This window comes from Trachemys scripta, chromosome 3 (genome assembly GCF_013100865.1).
Source record: "Trachemys scripta elegans isolate TJP31775 chromosome 3, CAS_Tse_1.0, whole genome shotgun sequence".
NCBI classification, from domain to species: domain Eukaryota; kingdom Metazoa; phylum Chordata; order Testudines; family Emydidae; genus Trachemys; species Trachemys scripta.
The window spans coordinates 177,304,194-177,327,977 of NC_048300.1; the positions used below are offsets into that span (position 1 = coordinate 177,304,194).

The window sequence follows — 23,784 nt, forward strand, 5'->3', positions numbered from 1 at the left end:
TAACCTTCAGCCTAAATTTGCTCCTGAGCTTAGCTGTCTCTAGAGTTTTCCCCTGCAGAACCTTACTTCTCTCTGCCTCAAAGAGAAGCTTAACCTCTCCTACACTTCCGCCAATGGGAGTCAGTGGACTAACTCCACATCTCTGTGCAGGGTCCCAATACCTCGTATCAGGAAGTGTTAGCAAAAGAGCTTTGGAACTCTATGCAAAGTAGTAGAACCTGACACCGTGCTACAGTGTCCACTCAGAGTGTTACAGCTCAGAATTGTGGGGGAGGGAGGAATTAAATGAAGCTTCTTTTACAAATCCTAACTACAAAATAAGCCAATCAGAAAATAAAATAAGTGGGGTTTGGCCAAAATATAGCAGAGGGATTCAGAAAGGAGGAGAATACTGTGTGGGAGACGAAGTGCTATAATCATCTATAGAGCATGTATGTTATTTTTTAGCTCTGCTACCACAAACTAATTCCAGAACCTGAGACCAGCCTCCAGTGTAGCTTGAAATACAAGTTATACAATCATGAATTATCACTGGCTCTGTGGTGTATATTGTGCACAGAGCTTACCATAAAACTCTGCTGTGCTACTGTCTATACTGCCGACATGCTGTGACTCGGTATGTTGTGCTCTAGCTATTGTAGTGGTGGCATTAGGATTATTAGTTCGAACTTTCCTAAACGCTCTTGGAGCTTCATGTAATTTATGCATCTTTCAATATATATTCCTATATTATTAGAAAAGCAGAGTTGTTTAGAGGAATATTTATGGTTGATTTTCTATTATGTTTTTAGATGGAGGATTTTTCTAGCAATATTTGTCTATTACAAGTACAACACGAAACTATTCAGAACAACAAAACCTATTGGCTTCACCTACCTCTTTTACATATAGTGCTTAGTACAGTGAGGTGATAATAGCACTGACTATCACTAGGCACCATGCAGACGTGCAAGGCTAGATTCTCAGCTAGTGTAAATTGTCACAGCTTCATTGAAATCAGTGGAGCCACACCAGTTTACACCAGTGAAGAATATGGCTCATATTGTGTAAGTATCTTCATGACTTTCACCTGCCGCACTCCTGATCTGCAACAGCCGATGTTGTTCCACTCCCTAGTTCTCAAGTGAGTCATGCTGAATTGTGATGTGGGTAATATTTCATCAAAGGCTAGAAGGACAGCATGTCTAAATGAAACCTCCATGGGAACCATTCTGGGTTTGGTTATCGTGTTTAAATTAGGAGTGGTTCCTAAAGGCAAAGAGCCTGTTTCTCCACTGCCTCGCAAAGTGAGTGCCAACTTTGTGTGAAACTCTATCAAATCAGAATGGTGGCATTTTGCACTCATTTAGCACAGATGTGAATTCTTGCCAAGGTTCAATGCAGTGGAGAATCAGTCCAGAAGGAATCACCCTGAATTGCCACTGTTATACAGAGATCACAATCTGGCCTTAACTGCTTATTTTATAACTATGACTACTGATCAGCACTTCCTAGTACCAGTCTTAGTCTGGGTTCCTATCTGTTTGCATGAAGTACAGTATTTAAAGACTATGATTATGTCTGATCTACTCCTTCTCTCCAGGTGACTATATCTAAGTCCTGGTCTACAACAGAACATTAGGTTGGCAAAAATCCACCTCCCTGAGCGGCGTAGTGAAGCTGATCTAAGTCCCTGTGTAGACAACACTAAGTTGACAGAAGAATTTTTCTACCAACATAGCTACCACCTCTTGGGGAAGAGGATTACCTACGCCAGCTGGACAACCCCTCCCATTGCATCTACACTGAAGCGCTTCAGCACTGCAGCGGCAGCTGGGCCACTGTGGTGTTTCAAGTGTGGACAAGTCCAAATACCCAAAGCCTGCCCTCACTGAGAAAATCCTTTCACTCTGTGAACCAGTCTTTTAGCTCTTCTCTAGGCCTCTGCTAATATCAGAATAAATGGCATGTTTCAAAGCAGGCAACAAATACTGCCTACCTGGCAGTGGCTTTTAAAAAGGGGCCCGATCGTGAAAGCCCTGTGTACAGAATTCCCAGTCTTCAGTGAGAGTTCCATACATAGATGACTTGAGAAGCAGGCTCCAAATTACACACCGGCACTGTGTGGACTGTACAGCACCAAGAAAATCAAAACTTTAGTAGTGTTTGTACTGCACACTAAATCTAACTTCCCTTTCCTTCATCTTCTCCCATGGAACGCCTTTCCTTGTGCACTTGGTTATTTGTGAGGCCTCCCAGATGCATGACTTCAGGACTGATTATGCCCTCAGTTACTTTGGTGTATATCACTACACTGTTTAAACCTAGTACAAGTGAGAGCAAAATCAGGCCCTTTACCTCTGAGTCTGATTTCCATTAGTCTAGCTTTTATACGTTCTTCTGGATCTTATAATTTTGGTATTTTCCACAAATGCTGATTTCTTGCCACTTCATCTGTTTTCTAGATACTAAACCACATTTGTATCATAGTTTTACTGATGTAAATCCAGAGTACCTCTATGGGCCTGATTCTTATTTACACTAAGACTCCTTTGCACTGCTTTAGCAGTGTAATGTAATTTATACCCAGTTTCTAGCCCTTTTACATTGCCCGAATGTGAATTATAATCAGGCCTTGCGGATTCAATGGAATTACTCTGAATTTATAAGTAATAACTGAAATTAGAACCTGGTCCCTAAGTCCCTACAGTGACCTCAAGTGTCCCCTGCATGAAAATAATCACTAGCATTTTCTCCTCTTTATTTAATTGGTGTTATTCAACTCAAGATAGAATCAGAAGTAGTTGTATATTTTCAGTAGCACTAGCCATTTTTACACTTTATTTCCCATCCCGGAAGTTGTGGGGAAATTTCCTCTTCTGGATGCGATGAGTGTATTGGAAAGTGTGTCTAATACTGTAGCCCTCTTCACCACCACTTGGAGGGACACCAGCAAATTGCAGGTAGCAAGTTATTGACTAAATATAGTCCCATGCAGTTTCCACTGGGTTATGGCTTTTAACTGTAACATGTAGTATATATTTTAGCTTAGAGCCACATTTCATTTCCATGTGATCCATATCTCTCAGCCCAAACCCTATGCCTTTAGATTAATACAAAGCTTTTAAAGGATAAATTATATATAAAGAATAAATGATAATCATACAAAATACCAGTGACTTTAATATGGAATATCTATTGCAGATTTTCCCATGCTGTGGTCTGCAGACCATTTGCTAGTGGTTTGTGGAGAGCTAGCTGGTCACACAGTGCTTACTGTCCTCCTGGTTAACAGCTCAGAGAAAAAGAATAAATATGAGGTCAAGCTGAAATGAAAAGAGCTGCCTGAAAATGGAAATCCCTTCCTGTAAAAAATGTGATATTTGTTTTTTCCATCCTGAAAAGTCAAAAATGCACAATTTTTCCAGAAAAAATCCATTTGGGGAGAAAATTATTCCAGTAGAAAATTCCAGACCAGCTATAGAAGTGAAGAGCAAAAGTAGGCAGTGGATAACATTTCAAAAGGGCCTGCGTGGCTTAAGGGCCAGAAGGCTTATCTACACCATGCACCAGGCCACACTAGAGGGGTATAAATTCTAGTGTGCGCTAGTGTGTTGCACACTAAATGGCCTACGTGGATCCTGATGGTATGCACTAAAAGGTCCCTAGTGCACATTAATGTAGTCCTGTTTCACACAGTTCTATATTAGAGAACTTGTAGTGTATGCTAACAGGATCCACATGGGCCAGTTAGTGCACAACACACTAGTGCACACTAGAATTTGCAACCCACTAATGCAGACTAATGAACTATGTAGACAGGTTTCTTTGAAAGTGTGACGGGTTGGATCACAGAAACCCCCTTGGGAGCTGCCACCTGATGTGCAAAGACTACCTCTGCCCTGCCTTCCCTGCCAGCTCAGGACTCCAGCACCCTGTCTTGCTGAGCCAGACACTCCTGTCTGCTCCAACACAGACCCAGGGTCTGAATCACTTGCCCCAAAGCTGCAAGTTTACCTGAAAACAGCTCACAGAAGTTTGCTTGTCTTTAGCACTCAGATGCCCAACTGCCAATGGGGTCTAAACCCAAATAAATCCATTTTACCCTGTATAAATCTTATGCAGAGTAAACTCATAAATTTTTCGCCCTCTATAACACTGATAGAGAGATATGCACAGTTGTTTGCTCCCCCAGGTATTAATACATACTCTGAGTAAATTACTAAATAAAAAGTGATTTTATTAAATACAGAAAATAGGACCTAAGTGGTTCCAAGTAGTAACAGACAGAACAAAGTAAGTCACCAAGCAAAATAAAATAAAATGCGCAAATCTATGTCTAATCAAGCTAAATACAGATAATCTCACCCTCAGAGATGCTTCAGTAAGTTTTTCTCAGACTGGACACCTTCCAGGCCTGGGCACAATGCTTTCCCCTGGTACAGCTCTTGTTGCAGCTCAGGTGATAGCTAGGGGATTCTTCATGATGGCTCCTCTCCCTCCTTTGTTCTCTTTCACCCCTTTATATATCTTTTGCATAAGGCAGGAACCGTTTGTCCCTTTGGGTTTCCACCTCCCTCCCCCTCACTGGAAAAGCACCAGGTTAAAGATGGATTGCAGTTCAGGTGACATGATCACATGTCACTGCAAGACTTCATTACCCACTTGCCATCACACACATATACAGGAAGACTCACAGGTAAATACAGCCATCTGCAGACAATGGGAGTCATCAAGATTCCAAACCATCATTAATGGCCCACGCTTTACATAATTACAATAGGCCCTCAGAGTTATATTTCATATTTCTAGTTTTAGATACAAGAGTGGTACATTTATACAAATCGGATGATCACACTCAGTAGATTATAAGCTTTGTAATGATACCTTACAAGAGATCTTTTGCATGAACCATATCCCAGTTATGTTATATTCACTTATTGCCATATTCTTCTAAAACTATCCCTGTTACATTATATTCACTTATTATCATGTTTTTATAAAACCATATAGACTGCACAATGTCACAGAAAGTCACTTTTGAAAATGGTATTTAGGCTCCTAAATCTTTTAGAAATTTTATCTTGTGGTCAATTTTTTTCATAAAGAAGAAAACAGTTAAGACAATTAAAAAATGAACGCTTTGAATTCAATAGAACTATACCAATTTATAACAGCTGAGGCTCTGACTCATACATACTCTTCTAACATTAATATTTTCATGTAAGCAATCACTGTCATTGACCACAGGACTCTTATGAGATTTGATGGAAGGGGTGATATCTATGAGACAATACATTGTGTGACTTACTACAGGAAATAGTTTGACAGCTCTAGTCTATTGCATTTAAGTAGAAATATTGTGCTCATACTTTTCACTACACAATGTTGTTCTTTTTCTTGCTGGCTTATTTGTAGTGCAGCTGTAGCTTCATAAGAACAGGGCAGTGAAATCGTCCAAAGAAGATTGTATGCATTTTACTGCAAAAAGAAAACAGTTTCTAACTACCCAGTTCCCCAAAAAAGACATTTCTTCTTCCATTCATTCATAATCTCTTATTCCCCCTCCTCTCTCTCAGACAGGGGCATCACTAACACTAGCATTCACATTTCAAAATACATTTTCTAATTGGTCCCATTAACTATCATCAGTGAAACATTTAATTGCCTCTTCTACAATTCATCATCATGTTGGAATTGTGTTCTACTTAATCTATCTCAAACCTCTGCAGAAAATCCAGATACTGTACTTCACATTTCTGTTTAGAACAGGAGAATATTTTCCAGGACAGTGTGTGTTACACTGTGCTGCATGATGAGAATTTCAGGTTGTAAGGTACACATCCAAAGCTCCCACTTAACGGCTCCTAGTGATTGTTTATGCCTCTCAGTCTTACTACAATGTCAGTAAAATCTTAGGGGGGAAATTACAATGCAGGCAGATTAAAAAGTAATCCACAGTGTTTGTTTATTCATATATTAAATTTAAAAAAAACAATCCTTCATAATACCACTTCTATTCCATCATACTGTGTGGAAAAGGGGGAAGGCAGTGTTATAGGAATTAATAATGCATCTACTATGAATCTCTCCATAAAATTAAAGATGAAGAAACTACATTAAAATAGCATTAAAGCTGAGACATCAAAACACAAAAGCATGGAAATTCTGAATTAAGGCTGCCATTTCACTTTTCTTACAGCCCCTTTGTGCCAAGGTGTTGAATTCACAGATCCAAGCCATTTTACAAATGTGGGCCCTGATTCAGTAAAGTACTTAAACATATAGGATGTAAGTATGCTGTCCTGAAATAGGGATGCTTTCCTGAATAAGGGCCACACTAATACAGTTCAAGTAGTGCCCCAAATATCCATCCATATTCTGGTATCTTTTATTATATATATATATATATATATATATATATTCTCACTTGTAAGTAAACGCGCCTGATGTTATTGGTTCTAGTTGAGATTTTCAAAGCTGTGTAGGCAATTATAGTCTCATATCTCTCATTAAATTATCTAAATGTATGAAATGAAAATTCATTGATACAATATATCTAAATTAGGGCTGTCAAGCAATTAAAAAAATTAATAATGATTAATCAGGCGATTAAAAAAATTGCACGATTAATCACACTGTTAATAGAATAACATTTATTTTAAATATTTTTGGATATTTACTACATTTTCAAATATACTAATTTAAATTACAACACAGAGTACAAAGTGTACAGTGCACACTTTATATTTATTTTTATTACAGATATTTGTACTGTAAAAAACAAAAAAAAATTATTTTTCAATTCACCTCATACAAGTACTGTAGTGCAATCTCTTTATCATGAAAGTTAAACTTACAAATGTAGAATTATGTACAAAAAATAACTGCATTCAAAAATAAAACAATGTAAAACTTTAGAGCCTACAAGTCCACTCAGTCCTACTTCTTGGTCAGCCAGTCACTCAGACAAACAAGGTTGGTTACAATTTGTAAGGGATAATGCTGCCTGCTTCTTGTTTACAATGTCACCTGAAAGTGAGAACAGGCATTTGCATGGCACTGTTATAGCTGGCGTTGCAAGATATTTACATGCCAGATGTGCTAAAGATTCATATGTCCCTTCATGCTTCAACCACCATTCCAGAGGATGTGCTTCCATGTTGATGATGGGTTCTGCTTGATAATGATCCAAAGCAGTGCGGACTGATGTGTGTTCATTTTCATCATCTGAGTCAGATGCCACCAGCAGAAGGTTGATTTTCTTTTTTTGGTGGCTCAGGTTATGTAGTTTTCACATCGGAGGGTTGCTCTTTTAAGACTTCTAAAAGCATTCACCACACCTCGTCCCTCTCAGATTTTGGACGACACTTCAGATTCTTAAACCTTGGGTTGAGTGCTGTAGCTATTTTTAGAAATTTCACATTGGTACCTTCTTTGTGTTTTGTCAAATCTGCTGTAAAAGTGTTCTTAAAATGAACATGTGCTGGGTCATCATCCAAGATGCTATAACATGAAATATATGCAGAATGCAAGTAAAACAAAGCAAGAGACATACAATTCTCCCCCCAGGTGTTCACTCACAAATTTAATTAATGCATTATTTTTTTAATGAGTGTCATCTGCATGGAAGCATATCCTCTGGAATGGTGGCCGAAGCATGAAGGGGCATACGAATGTTTAGCATATCTGGCACGTAAATACGTTGCAATGCCAGCTAAAAAAATGCCATGCAAACACCTGTTCTCACTTTCAGGTGACGTTGTAAATAAGAAGCAGGCAGCAGTATCTCCCATCAATGTAAACAAACTTGTTTGACTTAGTTGGGGTGACCAGATCTCCCGATTTTATAGGGACCGTCCCAATTTTGGGGTCTTTTTCTTATATAGACTCCTATTACCCCTCACCCCTTGTCCCGATTTTTCACATTTGCTGTCTGTTCACCCAAGTCTTAGTGATTGGCTGAACAAGAAGTAGGACTGAGTGGACTTGTAGGCTCTAAAGTTTTACATTGTTTTGTTTTTGAGTGCAGTTATGTAACTAAAAAAAAAATCTGCATTTGTAAGTTACACTTTCACAATAAAGAGATTGCACTTCAGTACTTATATACCGTGAATTGAAAAATACTTTTTCTTTTATCATTTTTACAATGCATATATTTGTAATAAAAAATAATAATATAAAGTGAGCACTTTGTAATCTATGTTGTAATAGAAATTAATATTGAAAATGTAGAAAAACATCCAAAAATATTTAATAAATTTCAATTAGTATTTATTGTTATAAGTGCAATTAATTTTTTTAATCGCGATTAATATTTTTTAGTTAATCGTGTGAGTTAACTGTGATTAATTGACAGCCCTAATCTAAATAAATCTATTGTATCTAAATCCCCTAAGTACTTTGAAAATTCTAATCTACCTATCCAAGGATTTCATATTGATTCCCATCAAAGTTGTATCTGAGCACCTTCCACATAAAATTAACAGTCATAGCGAAGGACTTCATGGTGTCTGTGGCATTTCTGCCTTTTCTGGATAGAATCTCTGTTAGGAAGGGTTGGGAGTTTTGGTAAAGTGTTGGGAATAGAAGGGTTTTTCAGTGTTGTGAGTTGGAGTGTCTCATTCTTAGGCTATGTCTACACTACTGTGGTAAGTCAATCTAAGTTACACAATTTCAGCTACGTGAATAATGTAGCTGGAGTCAACAAAGCTTAAGTCAACTTACTGCATTGTCTACACCTCGCTGAGTAGATGGGAGACACTCTCCCATCAACTTACCTTACTCTTCTCGTTCCCGATGGAATAGGGTCAACCGGAAAGCACTCTGCCGTCGATTTAGCGGATCTTCACTAGACCCGCTAAATCGAACTCTGGTGCATCGATCGCAGGAGCATCGATCAGCGGTAGTGTAGGATGTAGCCTTAGACTACAGTGAACAATGGGACTGAGTTAAGGCACAAGGATAACCTTAAAAACAGTGTCCTTGTGTCTTGGTTCTCCCAGCTGTAGTTACATGTGAGAGAAAATATACAAAATATATCTTTGGATGATAAACAGATGTGAACTTGTGGCAAACAGGGAAAAAGGTGGGGCATGAGTGAGGTGAGGACAAATGGCCATAATTAAAAAATATAATAGTTTGATAGAATTTGGAAATACTTTAAATGGAGAAGCTTACTGAAACTACTCTTCTCCAAAAGCATAGCATAGTAGATGGTTCCCATTTTTCAAATATACAGAAAAAAAGAACAATATTGAAGTCTTGGTTGTTCCAAAGAGGCCACTTTAGTGAATACAATAATTGATTAATGTGGCTATAATAAAGCTGGACAAATACTGCACAATATTTTTCACAAATTGTATTCAGACTTTTAAATTAATTTGCACTAACTCTATTCCCCCTTTCTGTGTTTACTTTTCACAAGTGAGTTTTACTGGCAGGAATATTCACCAAAACATTGAATTATAAGAAAGTATTGGAAACTAATTCACAGAGAGTGAAATTCACTTCTGTGCAGAGGGCCAAGCCAGAGCCAAAATAACTGCTTAAATCTCACTTAAAATGCACCCCTCCCCTCCTCCTTTTTTATGATTTAGGCCTTAATCCTGCAATTTGTTGCACTACCATGAAACCCCACTTATTTCAATGAGGATCTGTGCCGGTGCAACAGTCCATCTACATGCAACAGATTTCAGCATTGGGATCATAAGCAGACATCACCAGGGCTGTTATCTTTTATAGATTCATAGATTATAAACCTAGAAAGAGCCTGTAGATCATCCAGGATGATCTTCTTAATATGACAGGCTATTAAATTTCTCCCAGTTATACCAGTATTGAGCCCAACTTGTTTGGCTAAGCATATCTTGGCATTCAGTCTTTATCTGAAGCCATCAATATATTGAGAATCCACCTTTTCCATGATAGTTTGTTCCAGTCACCTTTACTGTTAAAAATGTGTGCTTTATTTCTACTTTTAATTTGTCTAGCTTTAACTTTCAGCCATCTCAGGTTGGCCCACTGTACTGGAGTTAATTTCACCCTGAAAATGGATTTTGAATTCATAATCATAAAAACTCTCACCATAATCTTGAGTCTGCATTCACCTAGTCAGAGAACTCATAGCAAATGAACTGTGTCCAACCTAGCCAGCTCACATTTCAAGTACTTGCAACAAATTGCTCATGAACTAGAGCTACGGACCAAGAATTGTTTCCAGAAACTGTTCAGCAAAATAAGTTTGTATAATGAACCCCTTAGAGAAAACAATGTTCTCTTCACAGGAAATTTGTGAACAGAAACACAGGCAAAATGGGTCAAATAAATGATTCATTATGAATTATTTGCCCAGTTAAGGCTGAGATGAGCATATGTGACTTGTGTCCCTCTCAGTCTAATCTACCACACTGAGTTGTTTGTAAGATGTTTCTTCTCTATTAGCTGTGTTTGATTCCTGTATTTCTCCTCTCCTAGCCATGCATTATGTTGTTTGAATGTTTTATTTAGATTTTTTTACAAGTCCTCCTCGTTGCTTCTGTTGTCTCTGTATCTTTGGTTTTGGGAAAGCACTTTCTGTTAATGTGTCTGAGCCACATTTGCCTGCAGTCACAAACCCTGCACATATTTTTACACCACAGCAGCTTCCCTCAAACTTTGAGCCTAAATACAGCCATTAACCATACCACAAAACCCAAACCTGTCATTTACCCAATGTCCTGAACACTGGGTTTCCTCCAAGCCTGGTGCTAATGCCGCCCAATTAATCTGTCACCACATAGCAGTCCCCCCACTCACACAGGATGAAATGCATCCCTTTGCTCAGAGCTTGCAGAAGGTCTTTGTACCACTGAAGTCCCATTTAAACCTTGGAAATAGGGCTTAAGTGGTGCCTAGAAGTTGTGTAGGCTCTCTGCACAGAGGTGAATTTTATGCATATACAGTCCAATTTTATCACCTCCAGGGCACGACGAGCTCCACTGTACCATTTCATATAGTGTCATTTTGAAAATGTGAGTTTAATTTAATTTTTTATTTGAAATGTTAATATAACTTGCATTAATCTAATTTCATTTCTGTTTGACAGTCTCTCCATACCTCTGCATTTGTTTCATTTCACTTTGATTGTGTAACGTGTTCTCTGTAGACGTGTATTAACATCACTTCATTCCATTCTACCACTGTAACATCGTCTCCCTGGAACTGCACTGACACTGTTGAACCATTTTCTTTATGTCATAAATTGCCTCCTCAGACCTACACAGATGTTCTGTTTCAAGACAGGGATAGCTATGCGCCCATCCTCTGCAGTCTTCCCTGTGTAACTTAGCCAATGCATCTCAAACCTAACTAACACATTATTATTATTTATTATTTGGTATTACAGTAGTGCCTAAAGACCCCAAACAAGACTGGGACTCTGTTGTGGTAGGCGAGAGATTTACACTAAATAGACAAGACTGACAAAAGGCAGGAGAGAGAGAAAGTATTTTCATCCCCATTTTACAGATGTGTAACTAAGGTACCAAGAGATTTAGCGACTTGCCCAGAATTACACTGGAAGTCTGTGTGGTAGAGCTCAGAACTGAACATACATTTTCAGAGTCCCTGCTTCACAGGACCATCTTTTCAGCCTGAGATTTTTCTGAACAAAAAGAGGTCGCTTAATATGCATTTCTGCTCTGAAAAATGTTTATGTAAAAATGGCACTTTCTTACTTAATCCAGCTTCTCCTTATGTGTATTCAGGGTCATTCAGAATCTTCTCAATTTAGTGATAAAAATAAATCCTGTACTGCTTTTCACTTATTATTACTGCAGAAACCACACAGCAAAATGGAAATGAGTTGAACCCTACTCCTTCTCTTGCATCATCAGTAAAAATTAGTTTGCTAAATTTCAGTAAGTGATATCTGTGCAACCCCACTGAAAATAATGGGGTTGCACAGATGTAGCTGAAAGCATACTTTTGAAGTTAATGGGGTTGAACAAGTGAAACTGGGGGTCTGATTTGGTCTGCAAACCCTTTATTATAGCTGATGGTGCACAAGAAGGAAAGAAACCAACTTGTCTCGCAGATCCCAGGTTAAATTTTCAGGATGATACTCAAAAAAATCCACATTTTTGCTGTAAAGTTTCATATGGAAATATTTGGGAATTGACAAATTTGGAGCCCTCAATGTCATTTTTGCGGTGTAGAATTGTATTTTAAAGAAACCTTTATGCATATACAGTAATTTCATTCAACACTTAGACATCTTGGTGACATAGAAAATAGCAGATATATTTATATTACTGGAAATGTTTCAAGTACTGAAGGCCATATTCTTGCTTTGGATGCATATATAGATCACACGATCTTCAAAGGAGATTGTGTGCATGTTACTGTTAACAGGCTTTTCTATAATGGGGGCTTCATCCTTCAGGCTTAGCATTTAAATCAATGGGTGGTTTTAATGAGTTAGGCCTACAGGATTGGACTCTATATTTGAAAAAGCAAAACAGAAGCTACTTCAAACGGTATTTAGGAATGAGTCCGCTATTGAATCCAGCTCTGTAAATTCATTGAAAGGTTCTGCAATCATGAACTATGAGTGTGCATCCTGACTTGTTTATGAATAGCAACTGTCACACAGATTGAATTTCTTCCTTGCTATTCAGTCAAGGAGCATGTATTATTATTTATAATATTTAGAAAGTCATTTTTGCAGGGGAAATGTTGAAAAAATCAAAGATCCACAGACAAAAGGCTTTTAAAACATTAACTGGCCTTTTAGCCTAGGACTAAGTGTTACTGATCATTTTATTTAAACATCTAATTTTCATGAGGGTTCTTGAGGGCAGCAGAAAATTCATACATATTACAAATCATGGGTATTATAGCACATCATACTTACACAACAAAGATTTAATAAAGGATTCCATTACACAAGTACAGGAGGACAGGGCCAGGAAGAATGCATGCAGGAAAATTCCAAGCTGCCAGCAACTGTTTCAGTAAAAATTGAGTTCTCTCCATTCTGAAATGGGAAATCCATGAAAACTTGATGACTTACACTGGAGAGTCATATTGCCAAGTATGCCTCAGGGGCTATGGAATGGGGAAAGGGAACAGTAAGCTAATAATATATTTAAAGCTGTCTATGTGACCTTAGATACTCATACATTATGGCTTCTGGCCTATGTAATGTACAGAGAGAAAACATTTTGTAGAGGGAAGTGGTATACTGAAAATTTCCTTCCTATGAGGAACCATTATTTTAGTGATGACATTTCAAATATGTAGATATTACCAAAATTCTGTCCAGTTTGGAAAACTAATACATTCCTAATTAGGAAGTGTTACTTGAAGTTGTGCCAGGATATTTATGCTAGTCACTAGGAGAGGGACCTCCACTGATGGTCCCCAAAGAGTTGGTTGGTTGGTCGGTCTTATGATGCTGGCTTTTTTCTCCTTGTGTCCAGTTGCTACACTGTACTGAAAGACAAGTGCATATGTAACCCACACACCTCCTGGGTGTGGCGTTCTGTCCCTTTTAGTGGCACTGAGACCACTTACAGATAAATGAGTCTGCTACAGCATTAGCTAAAGGGCATGTGGCTTTTAGCTAATGCAGTAGAGACTCATGCCTTTAGTTCCAGAGATTCCAGATTTGATCCCACCTGCCGACGACTGGGGTCTGTCAGTGTTACAAGTGGAGGCTCATCTGGGATATCAATTGCGAAGTCTCTGAAGCTTGGGACACGCTTCCTCAGCTATGGGAAGTATGTAACCCACACACCTCCTGGGTGTGGTATTCTGTCCCCTCTATTGGTACTGAGACCACATAGAGATTGAGGCTGCTACAGCCTTAGCTAAGGGGCATGTGGCTTTTAGCTCATGCATTTAGCTCCAGAGGTCCCAGGTTTGATCCCACCCGCCAACAACCAGGGTCTGTCAGTGTTACACATATACACAAAATACTCCCCAAAACATTACTTGTCTCGGAAAGCAATTGCTATAGTTGCCACAGGAAAGTTGTGTGATTGCAAATGCCAGAGGAATCGTCTGTGAGATAGTGTCTGTATTAAGATGTAGCCCACATTGTGAAAAACTTTGAAAATCTCTGAATTGGGAGAACCTTTGCAAATCACTGAGTTTTGCAGATTACTGAGTAAATGAATGATTGAGAAAATCAAGGATAATGCAGCCTAACATGTATTTTGTTCATTAATTTTCTCAATCACAGTTTATATTTATTTATGATAACCAGATCTTGTGTGGTCTATGTGAGTTTTGCTACTGGTTCCAAGGGAACCAGGAATACAGTTCATTGTATGCCAGTAAATGTAATATAGTCAATGCTTTTATTGGAAAAAAAGACACAGAGAGAGTCATTTTTAAGTAACAAGTCTCAGGTTTTGTTATTCAAAATCCAATCCTCTTTCTTCTTAAGATAAAACAAAAATACATATATAAGAGAAGATTTTTAACTGGAAAAGCCCCAGACACAGCATACATCATTGCCAAGCTTGTCACAGCAAATTGTTACCAGATTAGATTTCTTCTCACTCAACTTGGCTCTTATTAGACAGAAGGCAAAGAACGACAGAAAAGAGTTAAGAAGAATAAGATGAACCACAGAGAAGGGATAATAATGGAAACTTTAGGTTTACACCAGGAGTTGTTCAGGGTGCAGCCATAGAGATGGTGACATCATCTGGTTCCCTTGCCTTGTCTGATCTGGGGAAAACATTATTTGGAATTAGAAAAAAGAAGGTTCAGTGTTTGTGATGGTAAATTCTTGAGTCCCAACATGTGGTGGTTTTGCTATCATTTATGGCAACACTATGATGCTGTCAAGTATCAGGGGGTAGCCGTGTTAGTCTGTATCTACAAAAACAACAAGGAGTCTGGTGGCACCTTAAAGACTAACAGATTTATTTGGGCATAAGCTTTCATGAGTAAAAACCTCACTTCTTCGGATGCATAGAGTGAAAGTCACAGATGCAGGCATTATATACTGACACATGGAGAGCAGGGAGTTACTTCACAAGTGGAGAACCAGTGTTGACAGGGCCAATTCAATCAGGGTGGATGTAGTCCACTCCCAATAATAGATGAGGAGGTGTCAATTCCAGGAGAGGAAAAGCTGCTTCTGTAGTGAGCCAGCCACTCCCAGGCCCTATTCAAGCCCAGATTAATGGTGTTGAATTTGCAAATGAATTTTAGTTCTGCTGTTTCTCTTTGAAGTCTGTTTCTGAAGTTTTTTTGTTCAATGATAGTGACTTTTAAATCTGTAATAGAATGACCAGGGAGATTGAAGTGTTCACTTACTGGCTTATGTATGTTACCATTCCTGATGTCCGATTTGTGTCCATTTATTCTTTTGCGGAGGGACTGTCCGGTTTGGCCAATGTACATGGCAGAGGGGCATTGCTGGCACATGATGGCATATATGACATTAGTGGATGTGCAGGTGAATGAGCCCCTGATGGTGTGGCTGATGTGGTTGGGTCCTCTGATGCTGTTGCCAGAGTCGATATGGGGACAGAGTAGGCAACGAGGTTTGCTACAGGGATAGGTTCCTGGGTTGGTGTTTCTGTGGTGAGGTGTGTAGTTGCTGGTGAGTATTTGTTTCAGGTTGGGGGGTTGTCTGTAAGCGAGGACTGGCCTGCCTCCCAAGGTCTGTGAGAGTGAGGGATCATTTTCCAGGATAGGTTGTAGATCGTGGATAATGTGCTGGAGAGGTTTTAGCTGGGGGCTGTATGTGATGGCCAGTGGTGTTCTGTTATTGTCCTTGTTGGGCCTGTCCTGTAGTAGGTGATTTCTGGGTACCCGTCTTGCTCTGTCAATCTGTTTCCTCACTTCCCCAGGTGGGTATTGTAGTTTTACGAATGCTTGATAAAGATCTTGTAGGTGTTTGTCTCTGTCTGAGGGGTTGGAGCAAATTCGGTTGTATCTTAGGGCTTGGCTGTAGACAATGGACCGTGTGATGTGTCTTGGATGGAAGCTGGAGGCATGTAGGTATGTATAGCGGTCAGTAGGTTTCCGGTATAGGGTGGTGTTTATGTGACCATCACTTATTTGTACTGTAGTGTCCAGGAAGTGGATCTCTTGTGTGGACTGGTCCAGGCTGAGGTTGATGGTGGGGTGGAAATTGTTGAAGTCCAGGTGGAATTCTTCAAGGGCCTCCTTTCCGTGGGTCCATATGATGAAGATGTCATCAATGTAGCGCAAGTAGAGGAGGGGCACTAGGGGATGAGAGCTGAGGAAGCGTTGTTCTAAGTCAGCCATAAAAATGTTGGCATACTGTGGGGCCATGTGAGTACCCATAGCAGTGCCACTGACTTGAAGGTATAAGTTGTCCCCAAATCTGAAGTGGTTGTGGGTGAGGACAAAGTCACAAAGCTCAGCCACCAGGCTTGCTGTGGCCTCATCAGGGATACTGTTCCTGACAGCTTGTAGTCCATCCTCATGTGGAATATTGGTATAAAGTGCTTCTACATCCATGGTGGCCAGGATGGTGTTTTCAGGAAGAACATCAATGCATTGTAGTTTCCTCAGGAAGTTGGTGGTGTCTCGAAGATAGCTGGGAGTGCTGGTAGCATAGGGTCTGAGGAGAGAGTCCAAATAGCCAGATAATCCTGCTATCAAGTGCCAATGCCTGAGATGATGGGGCGTCCAGGGTTTCCGGGTTTATGGATCTTGGGTAGCAGATAGAATACCCCTGGTCGGGGTTCTGGGGGGGTGTCCATGTAGATTTGTTCCCATACTGTAGCTGGGAGTTTCTTGAGCAGATGGTGTAGTTTCTTTTGGTATTCCTCAGTGGGATCAGAGGATAGTGGCCTGTAGAATGTGGTCTTCTATGATGCTGGTCAATGTGAGTATGCTGAGGCAATCTCACACCTTCTCTAAACTTGCTGCCAAGCTCTGAGTTCACTGTTGTGCTGAAGAAATCACCAAGTGCTTCCAGAAAAGTAATGTATGAAAGAGGCAGCAAATTTGCTCATCAAAACTGACCAATCAAAACAAGCATCCAGAGGTCCAAGGCTGTGGTCCAAACTTCTTTCCATCTTAAGAACATTTTGGTCTACTTCTGTAACAATTCTGTAACTTCACCAGGAGTTTTGAAACTCCTAATCAACAACTCCTTTGTTCAAGCAGTCTGTTTACATACTTCCTAGGACTGTTCTGTACTTGCCTTTCACAATTTTTTACAACATGTTTACTGGTGAAAATAAGATGACCTTTCACGCATTTTGCCCAATTTAAGATTTTAACTATCAGGTTCTTGGGGGTTAGAGAAAAGATGGGGTTAAAAGAACTGTCTGAGGGATGAGGATGGGGGAGTTAGCAAAGTTGTGGCAGAATCTGGTGGTCAGCAGACATGGAATATGAATGGGAAGTGGATGGTGGGGGTGAGTGGACTGGGCTTGCGGGGAGTTGATCCAAATGGAACTGTGGGAGCTTGATGGAGTGGGGCAGAAAGATTGCACCGACCTGTGGGAGCATGGGAGGCAGAAGCAGAGTTATAATGGGGGACACAGAGTGGAACAGAGCTGTATCAAGGAACCTGCCATCTAGACAACAGTACAGCTCCTTCCTTCTGCACTAAGTAGCCTATAGCAGTGATGTATTCTCCACTGGCTGTTTCTGGCAAAGATTAAATAACTTCTTGTTTGTTTTAAATTGTCTAGAAATGACCCTCTGCCATTCTCATCATCTTGATGATTGGCAACTGTGGGAAGTGTGAACTGTGTGAGTGGGATCCAAAAAAGTTCTGATATTAAAAGGAAGAAAAATAGTGTTTAGAAAACAGAAACTGTTCATAAAAGTTCTGAAAGATTTACCCTAGAAAATATGAGAAGGACCTGATCTCCAAAATGGTCCAGCTTTGGAAATGGAGTATGTTAACAGACAGTAATGTAAATCCTAGGGATTTAAACCCTGCTTTATGTGCAAATTCCAAAATAACCTTAACTATGAAGATACAATGATGCCTCAGTAATAGAGTTTTAAAATATGGGGGTGATGAAGGGATACCATAAGACTATGTAATACCTAACAAGCATTAAGAAATTCATTTACACTGTTTCCATATGTTAAGAAATTCTGATCTATCATGCTTAGCACCATAAAAACTTTCAAATGTATCATATTAGAATGATTTTTTAAAAAGATCTTCTGTTCTTTTGAATCCACCATCCAGTTGTATAAACCCTGAAAGACAGAGCCTTAGTTGATGTAAATCAGGGTAAATCAAATTCATTGATTTGAGGATCTAGCCCAGAGTCCCCAAACTTTGGACACCCTGTAACCATGAGTAGCTCAGCATAGTTACTACAATGAAAAATAGGCTATGGCAGCCTCACAGTGGCATATCTGTCAATTGGGTGGTCAATGTCAATGTGAGCTTGCTCTTTATTTTCTTTCCCACTTGTTTGTTTTTCTTTGTGTAAGTAGAAGCAATAGTTAATGAATATAAGGAATGAGTCCAACATTTTTAACTATATTTTCAAAATTAAATTGTGTTTAATTAGCACCTCGTAAGTGACACATCTTGGAAATGCTACTGCAGAAAGATAGCCAAGTAAACATTTGATCAGTGGGATGGTAGGAGCGAGGGGTCTTCCAAATTGTACACAAGGCTCTAATTTAACTAAGAAACTCCACATTTGTCTCAGATGTTGGTATGTATGCACCTTAAACCACTCTGAAGCTGAAATAAAGTCTGATCATAGTTTCTATATGGTGAAAATAAACTGATGATATTGTCCAAAGTTAATAAGAAGAGATCCAAATGAAGCAAGCATCAGATAAGATGCCAATAACACAGGTATATGTTGCCAGCAATATAGGTGTACCTTCCTGCTGATACTGCAAGGGAGAATGGCTGAGTTTATTAATGACCAAAAATAATTGCAATGCAAGGAACATAGTATCTTTACTTTCATGTAAATAAAATGTGTACTTTCATGTGGTTTACACATGGGCCAAAATATTATGTATTAAAATTTGCTGATATATATGTCTGACATAATTAGATTAAATTCTCACTCCTCAGCAAAGAGGAAAGGAAATGTGCTTTTGTGGCTAGTGCACCTGGCTGGTAACTCTAGGTTATAATCTATAATCTAACACAGAGTCATGGTGAGATCTTGGACAAGTCATTTCATCACCTAATACCTAAATTTCCTCCTCTGTAAAATGAGAATTGTAATAATAATACTGATCTACCTCACAGTGGTGATTCAAAGGGTTGGTTTTTGTTTGTTTGTTTTTAAAGGCCAGAAGGGATTATTAGTTCAGATCCTCAAAGGTATGTAGTCACCTAACTCCCAGTGAAAGCAATGGAAGTTTGGTACCTAAATACCATTGAGAATCGGAGTCCAATGCTTTACATGATTGTGTAGCCTTATTTCCTGCATAACACCACTGATAGAGACCCTGTAATTCCTGCATCGAACACCCCTCCCAAAATCTGGTTCAGCTACATCATCTCTTTTAGAAAGACTGACCAGTCCTGATTCAAAGCCTCCAAGCAAAGGAGAATCCATCAAATCTCTTGGTGTTGTGAAGCCTGGTGAACGTCTGAGCTCCTCAGACCTGCTAAGTATTTACAGTTGAAATAACTTTCTTGTTATATAATATAGCTTTCCACTGAAGTCATACCATGCCCCTTATGTCAATAACCTTTTCTCTCCCTTATTACTTTCCTGCCCCTTAACCTGGGTCTAGTAGCTGCTGTTTGAGGGTCTCCCAAGAAAGCAAGGTATTGTGCTATAGGGCCTGAAAATGAAGAATAAACCTGGAGAGTGGTACCAGTCTATCAAGGCATTATGCAGATTCCTGACTTGAAGCATTGCCTGGCTGTTCTGGCCACAGTATGCGAGCTGGGTGCCGGAGGGGTTCGGCACAGCCAAGCTCTCAGGGAAGATGCTCTGCCCCTTAGCAGCCTGGCCAAGCAGGCGAGGGGCGGTGGGGGCCTGGCGGAGCAGCAGCGAGCAGAGGGAACGTCTGGAATCCCACCCTGGGCCGGTGATTGACACCCCGGAGGCTCGCTCCTCTTGCCAACCTCAAAGCAAAGCAGCCAATGAGCTCCGCACGGGGCGGGTGCAGGGCTCGGGAGCCGCCGGTACTTAGACTCGCCGGTGCTGGGGGCAGCCCAGAGCGGAGCGGGGCTGTCCAGGGAAAGGCAGAACGCGTCCAAAGAGCTGGAGCCGGGGCTCGGGGAGGGGCAGGGGGCGCCGGGGATGACGCTGCTCACCTGCTCTGCGGCTCCCATGGGGACAAGAAGTCTTTAAGGGAGTTGGGCGCTTGGCTGGAGCGGGGCGATCACGGGTACGGAGCGCCCGGGGGGTCGCTGTCAAGAGGCTGGTCCCAGAGGGGCAGGACCGGGGCCGCTGCTGCGGGCGGGAATTGGAAGGGGGCAGCCGGGGTGTCACGACTCGGCTCCCGGGAACCAGACGCTGCCCTGCCGAGGAGCCCCGCCGAGGCGGGCGGCCGGGAGCCGGGGCAGAGCGTGCTCCGCTGGAGCCACGGGTGCGAGCCGGGACGCTCTCAGCTCCAGCCACCCTGCGCCCTTCTCCCCCCAGCCCAGAGGCTCTGCGGTGAACTTTACCCCTTTTCCTCCTCCTGGAGCCCAGGAGCCGACCGGGACCCTAGAAGCGGGACAGGGTACGGATGCCGGCCGGGACGCCGCATCCCGGGACGGCTGCGGTCCCCAAGTCTCCCGGGAGAGCTGTGCCCGCCGCACGCGGCTGCACCGCTGTGGCATTGTGCGGGTGCCCCCGGTACGGCTCCATGCCCGAGCCACGCGTGTAACGCTGGCACCGGGCAGGGCGCAGCCCCAAAGGGGCACAGTAGGAGGGGAGGGAGGGTTCTCCTAAAGCGGGGAGCGGGGACGCGATCCGGGAGGGGAAATCACTGAAACTCAGTGCCTGGATTTTTTTTTGTTGTTCTTCCTCCTCTTCCTTTTCTCCTTCTTTCCTTTCCCCCTCTCCGTCCTTCGTCTCTCCTCCCTCCCACACCCAGACCCGGCGATTCCTGCCCTCGCCTTGCCTTGTCATTGATGGGAAATCAACTGGATCGCATCACCCACCTGAATTACAGCGAATTGCCGACCGGAGACCCCTCGGGGATCGAAAAGGACGAGCTGCGGGTCGGGGTGGCTTACTTCTTCTCGGATGAGGAGGAGGACCTGGACGAGCGAGGCCAGCAGGACAAATACAGCGTGAAGGGCTCCAGCAGCCCTGGGCAGGAGACCCCCACCCACCACCACCAACTGGTACTGAACGAGACCCAGTTCTCCGCCTTCCGTGGACAGGAATGCATCTTCTCCAAAGTCAGCAGCGGCCCCCAGGCTGGGGACCTGCGCGTCTTCTCGGTCTCGGCCCTGCCTGCCCTCAGCAAGCCGGGAGACTTGCTGGAGCTGCTCTACCTGGGGCCATCCGACCACCCACCCCCACCCCCGCACTGGGCAGTCTATGTGGGCAGCGGGCAGATCATCCACCTGCACCAGGGCCAGATCCGCCAGGACAGCTTGTACGAGGCGGGCGCTGGCAACGTGGGCCGGGTGGTGAATAGCTGGTACCGCTACCGCCCCCTGGTGGCAGAGCTGGTGGTGCAGAACGCCTGCGGGCACCTGGGTTTAAAAAGCGACGAGATCTGCTGGACTAACTCGGAGAGCTTTGCCGCCTGGTGCCGGTTCGGGAAAAGGGAGTTCAAAGCCGGGGGGGAGCTGCAGGCTGCTGCCGGCACCCAGCACCAGCAGCAATACTATCTCAAGATCCACCTGGCTGAGAACAAGGTGCACACGGTGCGATTCCACAGCCTGGAGGATCTAATAAGGGAGAAGCGCAGGATCGATGCCAGTGGCAAACTGAGAGTGATCAAAGACCTGGCTATAGTGGATGGGAAAGAGTAACAAACAGCGGAGGGACGAGGTGCTCCCTTTTTTCCCCGGCTTGGCGAGAGCTGTCTGCCACAGACAGACCGGGGGCTGCGCTCTCTGGTGGGACGCAATTTAAACCGGAATCCATGGCAACATTCCAGAAAACCAGCATTCTTCTTACACCCATAGCCAGTATTTGGTTTGGCTTTTAATAACATTTAATGAACGAAGAAAGAGAGGGGAAGCAAAGAGCGGTATGTGTGGAAGAGATTTACAAAGTATGTGGACAAAAAGTCTCTCCTGTCGATCGATGTTGGCCATTCTAGCAACATGCTAATAAAATTTCAAATTGAAATTCTTTTTAATTTATTTTCATGGCTTTAATCCATGATACCTTTTAAACATTTGGGGCCATAGACGCAGATTTAGCTAAAGAGTTTTTAGCTAATAACATTTGCCTGTCAAACAAACAGTCTCAAATCTTCTGCTAGTTCTGTGGGGTGAGAGGAGGTTCTGTTTGTTTTATTTCTAAATGCATCTTGTAGCCACAGCCCCAGTTTTAGTCCAGTAAACTATAGCAAGGTATCAATCAGGTGTAAGTGTTTTTACCTTTCTCTGGCAGAAATTGATCACAAGTTTAAAAATCTGTTCTCTTCTTTTTTCCTTCCTGTATGCAGTTCTCTTTCTGCTAGATGTTCTCACAATACCTTAGTGTTCTACTCTTTTTGAAAATATTAAGAGTTGGTGAGCAGCTGTTTTCTTGAGACCAAAGCCATTCTGAAACATTAAATAAAGGCTGGGAAGTATTCTGGTGAGCAATTTACATACATGCTTTTCCAGAGAGCAATCCTGCAAGGTCTCCTGCTCTAGGTTTGCCTTTCATCCCACAGAGCCACTACACCAGTACTCTGAGGATACTTTCCACCTCTTTATACACTGCAAAGAAGCAAAAATAGAATTGAGTTTGGCATGCTGAGCGTTCCAAATAATAGCAATGTGACCAAGTTTACCTTGCATTTCTAAATCTAATTAAAGAAAACAGGCTTAGTCTAAATTTAGAAATCCAAAGTTGCATAAAAAGATGCGTTTTATGTCATGAGATCAATGCATTATTTTTGTATTTCAGACCCATTCCAAGTCATTCATTGATTAATTCTCAGTCTTGAAATAAAAAGATCATAACATTATATATATATATATCAGCTATCATTCTTAAGTATATTGGGACATTCCTAAATCTATTATCCTTTTTTTTTTTTTTATTATGTTGAGCAGCATACAATTTGTAATGACCAAGTTAATTTTGCTTGTATCGATACTGGAAAGAAAATGCATTTGGTTTTGGTTTTCCCCTCTCTATCAAGTAACAGATGGCAGAATTATTGTATATGCACTCCACCCTCTCTGATATAATGTATCTTGGCTCCCTTCTTTATTAAACAACATCATAAGCAACCTTGTTGCAACAGTACTTCATTTTAACAAACAAAGCGTTTGCCTTCCATGACTGATGTTATGAGGATGGAGTGTACTTTACTAGAAGACTGATGTCAACATTTCTTTCACATGAGACATCTGTTTAAAAAAAGAAAAAGGGGAACATGACAACCTTATAACTGAAGGTCATGTAACTGGTTTTATATTTGCTGATATGCTTGACAGAGTTATTTGGCAATAAAATGAGAAGGTGTTTCGGGGGTTTTTTTTTGTTTGTTTGTTTTTTCCCTTCAAAGCACTGATGATTACTACAACACTGTGTGAACAACTTACTTTAGTGGGAGGAATTTTTAAAAGTGAATTTCTACCCACATCAAACAGCTGATAGAATGGCTTCAAATTCTAATAACGCATCTTTTAACAAATGTGTAATATTTTACATTTATTTTAATCATATTTGTTGGCTGATAACTGTGACCTTATCAATAAAGAAC

At 41.3% G+C, this 23,784-nt stretch overlaps 1 protein-coding gene across 2 annotated transcripts; it reads left to right on the forward strand.

The window, feature by feature from the left end:
* Positions 1-20,038: 20,038 nt before the first annotated feature.
* On the forward strand, positions 20,039-23,544 carry LRATD1 (LRAT domain containing 1). 2 transcript variants are annotated; one of them, XM_034766533.1, is made up of 2 exons: positions 20,039-20,301; positions 21,073-23,544. In XM_034766533.1, exons 1-2 carry the CDS (start codon positions 20,054-20,056, stop codon positions 21,884-21,886), a joined length of 1,062 nt encoding a protein of 353 aa, XP_034622424.1. In that variant the 5' UTR covers positions 20,039-20,053; the 3' UTR covers positions 21,887-23,544. The 2 variants fall into 2 exon arrangements, with proteins under 2 accessions (XP_034622424.1, XP_034622423.1); XM_034766532.1 differs by having other exon boundaries at positions 20,118-20,301; positions 20,995-23,544.
* The last annotated feature ends 240 nt before the right edge of the window (positions 23,545-23,784 follow it).